Here is a 10,890-nt window from a genome sequence, read left to right as displayed (position 1 = left end):
ATTATCTTCATGTTTTTCATACATACTTGGCACTAATGTATTATGTATTTTAATATTACTTGTTTAATATTATCATCAGCATTCCGTCAACTAGTAGAACATATGGAGTTTGAGACTCACGTATATAATATCATGAATCAAGGATATATATATAGTTGAATTATAAATAGCTATTTGTATTTATTAATATGTAAAAAATACAAGAAAGTATTACGACAATCTTTGTTTATATATCATAATAAATTATTTCTCCAACGAATAACAAAGAATTTTTATTCAGTATTTTTCGGATGTTTTGTAAGCTGAAATGTGTACACAAGTATATTCTTCGTTGGAAAAGTGTGACTATTAGTCTAAGAACATGATGCGAAGGCATACATAGAAAGTGATATTGCGAAAAAAAAATAGAACAGAAAAATCAATACTCCTTTGTTTTAGGCTAACTTGTACATACACATATCAACACATTCATCGTATTCATTTGCATATTTTAAAACGAGAATGAATTATTCTCTCGAAATGTCTGGAGAGAACATTTGATCAAAAGCACTGTTCACTTGATTTATTATAGACTTATAAAAACTACTTGGTAAAATTTATTCGCTGCAAAACTCAACAAATTCCCCCGGAGTTTTCAGTAAAATTTCAGTATTGGTTAAAAGTTCATTATTCTTTTGAAATTCTATCAAATATATTTCGGTGAATCTCCTATATCCTTGGTCAACCCTAGTAGGAATCAAAATGTATTATACCAACATGTATAGTTTACGTCATTTATCAACTATAGTGTACCTACATATATCGATATTTGGCATATATTTGCACGTTATACATACATATCGGATGTGTAACGTATGTTAACACTCGCCAAAAGTTGTCCGTGTGACTCAACAAGGCAAAGATCCTTCTATTGAATTGTCTTCTTTTCTTGACCTTGCCGTTGGGCATATTGTGAATGGTCCTCACTTCATAAGAACCACGTCTTCTAACAATTATACATCTATACTTCATACCTATGTTTACGTACATAATCAAACATCTTTATGTATGCATACAAATTTTGCACTTTACGAGGCAAAATTGATGTATTGTAACCTTCTAGTGTATAATAACGACTGATTTTTGCGCAAATGGAGTGCCGCAGCTTGAAAAAATTATCTATTATTTACAAGGCAATTTTTATTGTTGTTGACTGTTAAATTCACACGTTTAGCGGGCTTAATATATGACGGCCCATTATAATTTTCTGTCGTTATTGTTGTTGACTGTCAAATTTACGCTGGTTATTATACGTTTCATAAGGTATAAATAACAGCGAAAATAAAAGATTACAACGGGTCGTTATAGCGTTTAACGGACGTTCGTGAATTCGGGGGTTTCTTCGTTGTCAGGAGAGCTGATATGCCCGAGAACAATCGTAAACAATCACAGTTGTTGCAATAAAGTAGCAAAAAGAGAATGCCCCGTTCGTTGACAACAATTGCAAGTCATTCTCAACGGTCCGACGACTAACGGGATCTCTATTTATCCGCCTAGCAGAATCGCCGTTTTAAACTAATTCATGTCAGCAACAGGTATTAATTTATACTTGTTCGTGACATAACGCGAGTGATGACGCAAACATGATTATAATACTAAAATAACCGAACATATTTAATTTAGGAATTTTATTTGTATATTTGTATCAACCTTGGCGACTTTGCATCAAGATTACAAACCGTGAAACAGCTGTAATTTCACCAACAGATTTACAGTACTGCTATAATTCTATATTTACGTGCGAGTTGAGACTCTGCTGCAAAACTTTATCGCATCACATCATAGATAGTATATTGTATAAACACAGTCGCGCTGTAGGCTGCACGCATCAACAACTAATTGCCGGGAAATTAGTGTAGATACAGCTTCTTTCATTTCCTGTATACGAAAAGAGAAACTCTCAATATATTTTGACTATCGATTAGTACAAAAGAAAACGGGAGCTTAAATTATTGATTGCCTGTCCTTTGAAATCTACCTCAACTCTGTGACAATTGATTTTTAAAATTTTTTATCTCAAAATAACGTATATGATCATCACGTGATCTGATGAGGTAGGAGCTATGTTGTAATCGCAAACCGATGAGTGACAAAAACGGGAAAAGCGCTAATCTTCCGATGAATGAAGTGAATGAGGTGATTCCTTTTAATTTGATTCAATTCGAAATCATTTACAGCGTAACAGACGACGAACGTATAAATCTTTAAAGATTTTTATGTCGGTAATGTTATGAAATCATTGATATCTCACAAATACAATATATCGGTTCGGTGTATATATGACAATCGTTTAGTTCAATGCTCCATCACCTCTCATATCAATCGCGCTGTTAAAATACAGTATTATAAACAGCTAGTATATTTAAATCTGAAAACCGACTTACGGAGACCAATCATTAATTAATCCTGCGAAAATACTGGATATAATAAGCTATAATTTATTTTTGGTACACAGAGTAATGATTTTATGAAGAAAGATTCAACGTATTTTAGTTATTTATTTATTTAGAATCAAATTTATGGATACTACAATTATTTGTCCATTGCACATATATTTCTCGGACGCGCCTGCAGAAACACGGATATTGACAAATGATCTACGTAACGTTCGAATTTCACATTGATCGCTACCACGACTTGTTGCGTACGGTACATTCACTGACGGATATATCCCTCCTTGTACAATTAGTGTCGAGTGACGATAGTCAATGTATCCATTGTTAGTCGGTGAACAGCCAGCGAACGAGCGGCTTGGCGCGGCTCTAACGAACTCGTGCGATAATTCAAGCGTGCAAAGTTATACCGAATTAAGAACATCTGTGCTCAATACACATGGCAACAAATTTTAGTTTACCCAATGTTATTATAAAAAGTTATCGACAATCTTTCGCGAATTACGAAACGTTGAGTACACTGCGGATTAAAACCCAGCACGTAAGTGAAGAAAAAAAAAAAACCTTTAAAGTTCAGTTCAGTGCTTGACAAATTTTAGACTCGGGATTGCGTTGAAATTATTAACACAGGGATACATTGAACTGTGCCTGATTTATCCTACACCACAGTTTATATATTCGTAAATAACGGTACAATCCTGAGGATTTTATCTTCAAAGTTCAGAGTAAAACCATAACACAATATGTAATATGTACCGAACGTGTATTATTACATTGAAGTTGCGCAGGGCATAATATATTTATAGTGTAATTCTTTCTTGTACATCCCTCTTTACGTTTTTATCAAACTTCTTCGGATATAGCGAATTTATTCCGCCGCTGAAGTGCCGAGACTGTAATTATACAGTGTTTGTGCGAAGGAACGGTAAGTTGTATTATACATTTTTTTTATCGATCGGATTTAGCACACGGCTTACATTTTGTTACAAATACCTACAAATCGTAAAAATACTTCCGAATGATTTTCAGTCCACCCGATACTTGTTTATCATTTTCCGGAGGCACAGATATCGTTGGTACGTAAAGTGCAGTATCACGTATTTACGCAAAATTTTATCTTGCCCCATTGTGTGTGTATAGCAATATCATAACCGATAAGAAATATCCCACGGATTACTCGATTTTCCATGATTTATATAAAATACAACATCACAATTCACATATGAAAAAACTTGACGATCGAATAGATCCTCTGTTGAGTTTATCGCCGAAATATCATATTTCCGATGATTTATAACGAGAACTTTGACCGTCATCAATTTAATATACTTCAATTATTTAAATATACCTACCCATCTACCTATCTACAATTTATAATCTGTGCCAATTCATTTTTATTGATTAATCCGATTCTTCGTACCTTTATCATGAATAATATATATTTCAAAGTACATATAATACGAAACACATATACGTTTAATTGCGGATGCAATGTGGTTTTTGTGGTGAAAAATTGTAGTTTATTATTGATTTATTTAAAAAATAGTTTACTAAATATCAGAAAAAATACCAGTGTATCAGACTTTGAACAATTTATTTCGAATCACTTAGATTAATGAAATACATTGATCAGAATGGCAACAGAAATTATTTATATCAGATGCACATTGCAATTAAAAAGATGAAACAATTGTGAATGCGGGTTCAAATCGTGAACAACAAGTACGCAGGCTTCCTGGAATACAGCATGACTGATAATAGTTGAAGCGAATCAAGCTCCAGGCTTACGATCATACAGTTTATTTTAACTCTAACGGGAATCATTGTTATATGCTTCCTTTGTTGTTTCGAACAATATACATTTTAACGATAAGAAGCGTCCGGAAACTTGTAGTTTGCTAACGGGGTTAAAAGTCCGCGACAATGATCGTTACAATTACGAATCTTGACAAATTCTTTTTAGAAATTAGAAATTCCAATATTTACCGTGTCGAGGGATACGTCAACTTTCGACGCTATGAGCCATCTGTTTTAGTAGTTTGAAAACGGGTACCATGCAGACAATCGATTATACTGTGTCATACCCAAGGAAATTCGAATTCGGTCGAACGCATATTACATAATAGATTTGAAATTCATACACTGAATAATTTTCCAACGAGTATATACTGAGTAAATCTGACATCGTAATAACGATAATTTTATTTAAAAAAATCGGAGCATAATGTAATTCGATACAGTTCGCTTTTATACCTCTCTCCGTCATGCGATAGGGTAGCTTATTGGGGGCAAATGAGGACAGTATTCAACTTCGTATACTGCTGTTCGTACGGTGTGGCAATGGCATGGCTTGTATAAATGGTTTGTTACAAGCGTGCGTTTGCATATTTTGCGACGTAAGGTGTTTCAGAATTAGAGCTGCATCGATCGATCCACTGCACAGGTCTGTGATATCGAAATCTCATTCGAATATCATAAAATCCACCTAATTAATCTCTGCGTCCGTACGTATCGTTAAACTCTTGGAAACATGAGGTGGCGATATTGATTTCAGGAAGCAACATTAATTCATTTCTTATTGAACCACGTGTCTTACAATTACTCGATAAATGTCATTTTTTTTTTCAGCTAGCTAGTGAAAGTACCTACTTGTTGAAGGGTACAAGGAATGTGTTCGAACTAGTATTCACACTAGCTAGCATATTTTCGAAATATGCAAACCCTAGTCCTCGTGATTAGATTTAGTTACTAGAAAAATTCGGTAAACAGGTATGGTTAAAAAAAACTGTTTGAATATTGATGGAAATACGAAAAACGAGGTACGCCGAACCATTTTGCACTATTACCGATCCTTTTTTGGTACTTGTAACGCAAACTCAGTTTATTCGTTTATTTATACTCTATTTTTTTAGTTAAATAAGGACTTAACATAAATTTATTGCTGCACAAGCATTAAATTTTTGCAACAGTTGCAAGAAAATATAGTAACAGTGATCGTAATGAGAAAGAACAGTAACGGATACTAGACTTTCTGGTAACAGCTGGAAAACTAATTTTCATTTTGTACCTAGAACTATATTTTTCGATTGTGGTAAAAAATGAAAATAGCTAAAGACTGAGCGGTAACCGGAATTAAAAATTTCTCTCAGTGTATGAAATAACGGTCAAACATTTCCTTGCATGTAACTCAACATCATATATGAGGCAATACGCGTTGAGCATGACAAGCAAAATGCGGATTAATCTTATCTCTTGTCATCAGCCAAGCTGCTGTACATATATACAATGTTTATGCATTTTTTCTGATAAAATATTGTGGAACCATATCGCGTTATGCTACATATACTGTACATACCTCCACGTATTTTTTCACACTTGATAACGGAATATAATACCTTACAGTATTTATACTGTGGGTAATATCGTGTGTACTCTATGATTGCATGTAATTCCAACGGTCTTATTATTTTTCAAGCATTGTAGAACAAGTGTTTTTTCACGCTTTCAGGTATACAATTTTTCCTACTTCGTTACCATGGTTAGTAATTGTTGTGTCACAGTTCCAGCAATTGGACGGACTATACATAATGTAAAAAACTGTGAATCATTCTTCATACTCTGCATCTATGCAGCGGTCGTAAACTTTACTTCTATATTTTTAATGTTATTCGGAAAAATATCATTCTCAGTGTAACCGGAATGAAGTCATATTGTGATGTGTAATTATACATGGATTGGTTCTGCTGTAACAAACAACCATCACATATCCTCTAAATCATTTGAATTTAATTTTAATCATTTTCAAGTGTGTGTGTTTTTATCAGCGGAATTACACATACAAGATTTGAGATATTAGACAAAATATCGCATATCTAGAAAACGAGTTAAAACTAGGGCGTGATTTATAAAAAAAAAGTTAGAATAATAGGAAACCAGTTAACAGTAATAGTAAAACAGTTTTTTTTTGCCATCATTCAGTATTATTTATTTTTTTATTTTTTTTATTTTTAATATAAAAGAGTGTATTTTTCAGCGTAAATTGTCCTAAGGAAAACTCTGTTTTTACTCTACCAGAGAATTACAAAAACAGTATATCTATAAACTGTGTGTAAAAGTATGTATATTCTCGAAACATTCAACGACTTTTCTAGTTCAACGGACTGGCCGCGTAAGTGTTATATGTATATGATGCAATAATTTTCGAATCTGATGACAGTTAACGTTAAAAAAAACAAAGAAATGTATCAGAATTATTACGCGAACTCGTATTCATAGCAATAGCAGTACGTATGTAGTACCACGTGTCCACTGTCAAGTGGAATCGACACTGATGAACACGTGGTTGCGTCACTGTATTATACGTGCACACAGTTGATTCCTTGTGTTCACTTTGCGTGTGCAACATTTCATTCAGAGTCAATTTGCGGGTTAAATTGACAATTGTTGTCCCGAGGGCCGCATAGCAATGAACGCGGTCTAAATTAATGATTGTCTTGAAATGGGAAGCGTCTTCTCTATTATTGTATGAGAACTCGTGTGTTGCCGGTATTTACTTGACAGGCGAAAAGAAATTAGTTTATCGTATTGTTGTTGGTTTTTCTTTTTTTTTTGTTTTTTTCTTCAAATTTTCCGATTTTTACAGAAATTGGAATATTTGGTATTGTTTTGTACAAAATTGTAAACATGCATATAGTTTTTTGTAAATAATTGTTCATTTTCGTAAAAAATTGTTGTATCTTGTAAGTTTTTTACTGAAAAAATACAAACTTTCATGAAAATCTACAACTTTTTATTCGAAACTATATATATTTACAATTTTGTACGAGAACAATTTTTTGTACAGAATTTTACGAAATGTCTCAATTTCCTCAAAAATTCGTAGAAAATCTTAGAAATCATTTTCACCAGGGAAGACCTGCGTTCCGGGATAATCAACTGTTGTACGTTTTTAGTAATGATCAGTTAGAGTTTATACCTGCGCTAAGTTCGGCAATTAAACTGTAACACGTTACAAAAATTTTCCCCCAGTCTTACCGAAGACGACGGCCATGATATCTGTAAACCGCATATGTAAATGAATAACTCGGTTATTTTTAAATGTGATTTAATACAAACGACGAGAAAATAACACGCCCCTGGAACACTTATTCTAAGGTATAAACAACTACACACATATTATGTATATTATTGAGTATTGACCTATTTGATTTAATTTCGCAGTATCGCAGAGTATTCGATATCACCTTTCTGTAATGTTATGTATGAAGCAGATACAGCTACAAATCAACTACAGTTCTTTATTATGACAGAGAAAGAAACTATGACTGTTATTACTTATTTTTCAGTATCCGGGATTGTATTTGATTATTTTGATAAATTCGACAGTCAGGGGATCTTTGTTTTTTAAATTACACGTACGTAATTTTGCAGACAATAGTCGCCGATTATTGTATTGTGTAAAAAGTTTTTTTTATTTTGAAATTAATCAAGAATTGCCTGCAACGATTGCAGTGACATGTTGATAATGCAATTATAAGGATTTCTTTATCTATTAGGTCTATCGACAACGCAATTAATTGTTTTCGAATAAGAATTATAAGTCTTCCGTAATTTTAGAAATATACGACTCCTAAAGTATAATCGAAAGAACTTTAACATTCGCTTGTTCACTGATAGGAATAGGAAGAGTGGAGGGGAGAGCGGATTGTAATCAGCACAAAGTGAGATGATATGAAGTAGTTTTATTTGAATATACGAGCCGTTTGTATACATCAAGTATCAATTATTAATCTCTTTTCTTCTTCTTCTCTTCTCTTCTCTTTTTCTCTGTAATATGTACGATAGAACTCAACGTCTCTCGACTTGTCCGTCCGTCCGTATATTAGCTTATAACTCCAGAACTACCGAATTGATTTTGATTGTTTTTTTTTCTACGAATAGCTACAACGTCCGATCAGGTTTTAGGCTATATTTCGCTTCGAGCAGATCAATAGATTTGTAGATATAACGATATTTGTAAGCCGAGTCTGAACACGATGATGCGAATGCTGACCAAACTCTACAGATAGAGGAATTTTCTGTTTAGGAGTTTTCAAGGTCTCGATGAGGTCTACAAAAAAGTTCCGAGAGTATATGGTTATATTGTCCAATAGTTTTCCCACGAGAAATATTTGAAAATATTCGCGAATGGAGCCGCAACGTGCCGCTAGTATCGTGTACTTGTAATCAGGCATCTCGGTCGGCCCAACAGAAAATGTAAGTATTTGAATACAGTGAACTCGCGAAGGTGAATTTTACGTAAACAGAACGTTGACCGGGAATTTAATAAAGGGGGTTTCATTAACCCGCTTATTCCGTTAGATCCGACCGATAAAATCACTTAGTGTCGACTTGTGTTAGAAAATTCACGTAAAAAGAAATCGGCCAAAATTTGAAAACCACTTGCCGCGACGATTCGTTGGGCAAAGCCTAGGGTGTGTTCCGAAAATAACCGGCAGCGCTAAAAACTCCCTAGCACAGAGACAGAGCAAAAAAGATAAGAGATTGTTGAAAGCACTGGGAGTGACTGGAGTCAATATTGGAACGCACCCTTAAGTGTGCAGATGCGAAGTGAGTACGCCATCTCTATTGTCAGCGTTATTCGCGGAACGCCAAGCACACTTTCTCCTATCGAATTGGTTAGCAACGGTAGTCCCCGTCCCCCTTGTGTATGACATGTGCAATCAGCAATGACGATAGCCCGCATTGTGGTGTGTAGGATCAAGTTCGTTAATTAAAACGTTAATGTTTTTGTGCTTTGCAGAATAGACGAGAGGGACGAATGGTAAGGTTACAACGACGTAAATTTCGCCGTTAACGTCTGGCTTAGGAGTAAATGTGGCATCATGTCAAACCATTCGATGGACAACTTTTGTGGCTCTGCGTTTTGGGTAAGTACTTTAAATGGAATACAACATTTCGTATATTTACAGCGTTTTTATCGAAACACTTTCTCAATGTGTTTTTCGGCTAACGGACACCGGTTATTACTAGTAAGATTACATCATAACGCGCCATCCGTACACAGCCCAGTATGTTATTCAACAAATTTGAGATTATGGACTTTCTAAACGGGTCCTTTAACCTCACTTATGCATCCACTTACATACATTGTACTTACACATCCACTCTTCTATCCATATCATTATATGATCCACTCATTGTCTTTTTAATCTTCCTTTCTGGCTATCTCTAGTTGCGGCAAGTGGCAAAGTACTCTTTTTTTTTGGTTTAATTTTTTTTTTGCTTCTAATCTATAAATATTTACACTGATTTAATTTATATTCATTAATTTAGATCTTAGACGTTCTGTGTCTTTTGTTTCATTGAATATTAGCACTTGTCAAAGGTCGTGTCTTGTATGACCGAAATACAGAACGTTAAAGTCAAATTAGACGTTATATCATTTGAAATTGTGTTAAATCGTAATTTGTACTCTGATTTCATTGACTATTCATGTTATTTATTTAAGAATTCACCGTAATAAAAGTGATTTAATTAAAAGTACAAAAACTAGTCGCTTGTGAAGATACCGCATGGTGTTTCAAAATAGGAAGAGCAAAACTAGATTCGTTAAACGGCCGATATAATCTATTACTTGTTACATTTATTATATATTATGACTTCATTTGAAGGCCTTGGTTCATAAAGCATCGCGATCTGCTGAAACTCCGAAACTATAGCTTTTTTTGACCGAAGATCGCACAGATTGCTTCTTAACGCTTTCCATTGATTGGGATTCAATGTCGAATAACTTTTAAAGGAGTGAATTTCATGAAAAATGTTGAGACCTTTTTTGTAGAGCATCAAATTTCCCACAAAAATAATGGTTTGATCTATGAAAATATTTATTTTTCTGGTAATTACAAAAATCAAAAATTCAAAGAAAAATTTGAAAAAACAAATCAATGCTTAACGCACGATTACAAGGAAACGGCTCGATCTACGTCAATTTAGTAAGAGAGCTTTTTTGTAGGAAATTTAATTTCCTTCAAAAGTATGGATTGATAAAATTTTTCAGATTGATAATTGACGGATTTTGGGTAAAAAAATGCGGTAACTGTTAAAAAATCAATAGCTGTAACGATACACCCCTTAATATTAATATTAAAGGCTCAAACTTTCAGGATAATTTTTATTTGTCGTCATGAACAATGTTTTTACAGTACCATTAAAAAAAAAAATTCTTCGTTTTTTTTGGCCCAGTCTAATATCTATTTAAATTTTACTATTTTAGTAATTTCTTTTATTTATTTTTTTGCTTCTTCACATCTATCTCTACATATCCATCCACAGTGTAGTGCTTACCGGTTTTCTTTTATTTTATTTTATTTTTTTTTTCGTACCCTTTCAAATTTAACAATTCATGAAGCTGAAATTAGTAATGGTATTGTAACGATGCATGTTTAGGAAATATTGT

At 33.7% G+C, this 10,890-nt stretch overlaps 1 protein-coding gene across 12 annotated transcripts in view; it reads left to right on the top strand.

The window, feature by feature from the left end:
- The first annotated feature begins 2,755 nt into the window (after nucleotides 1-2,755).
- The window catches only part of LOC124179091 (multidrug resistance-associated protein 1), a 29,014-nt gene continuing 20,879 nt past the window's right edge, over nucleotides 2,756-10,890 (top strand). For 10 of the 12 annotated variants that reach the window (XM_046563163.1, XM_046563158.1, XM_046563164.1 and 7 more), the window contains exons 1-2: nucleotides 2,756-2,973; nucleotides 9,235-9,361. In XM_046563163.1, the coding sequence (XP_046419119.1) occupies nucleotides 9,317-9,361 (45 nt within the window). In that variant the 5' untranslated portion in view covers nucleotides 2,756-2,973; nucleotides 9,235-9,316. Of the gene's footprint in view, nucleotides 2,974-3,295; nucleotides 3,358-9,090; nucleotides 9,110-9,234; nucleotides 9,362-10,890 lie in introns of those variants that run through there. The other 2 variants (XM_046563154.1, XM_046563155.1) reach the window with 2 other exon arrangements.

The sequence above is a fragment of the Neodiprion fabricii genome, chromosome 3 (genome assembly GCF_021155785.1).
Source record: "Neodiprion fabricii isolate iyNeoFabr1 chromosome 3, iyNeoFabr1.1, whole genome shotgun sequence".
Classification (NCBI taxonomy): Eukaryota; Metazoa; Arthropoda; class Insecta; order Hymenoptera; family Diprionidae; genus Neodiprion; species Neodiprion fabricii.
The sequence above is the reverse complement of the archived record's forward strand: the minus strand, read 5'-3'. Positions and strand labels throughout refer to the sequence as shown.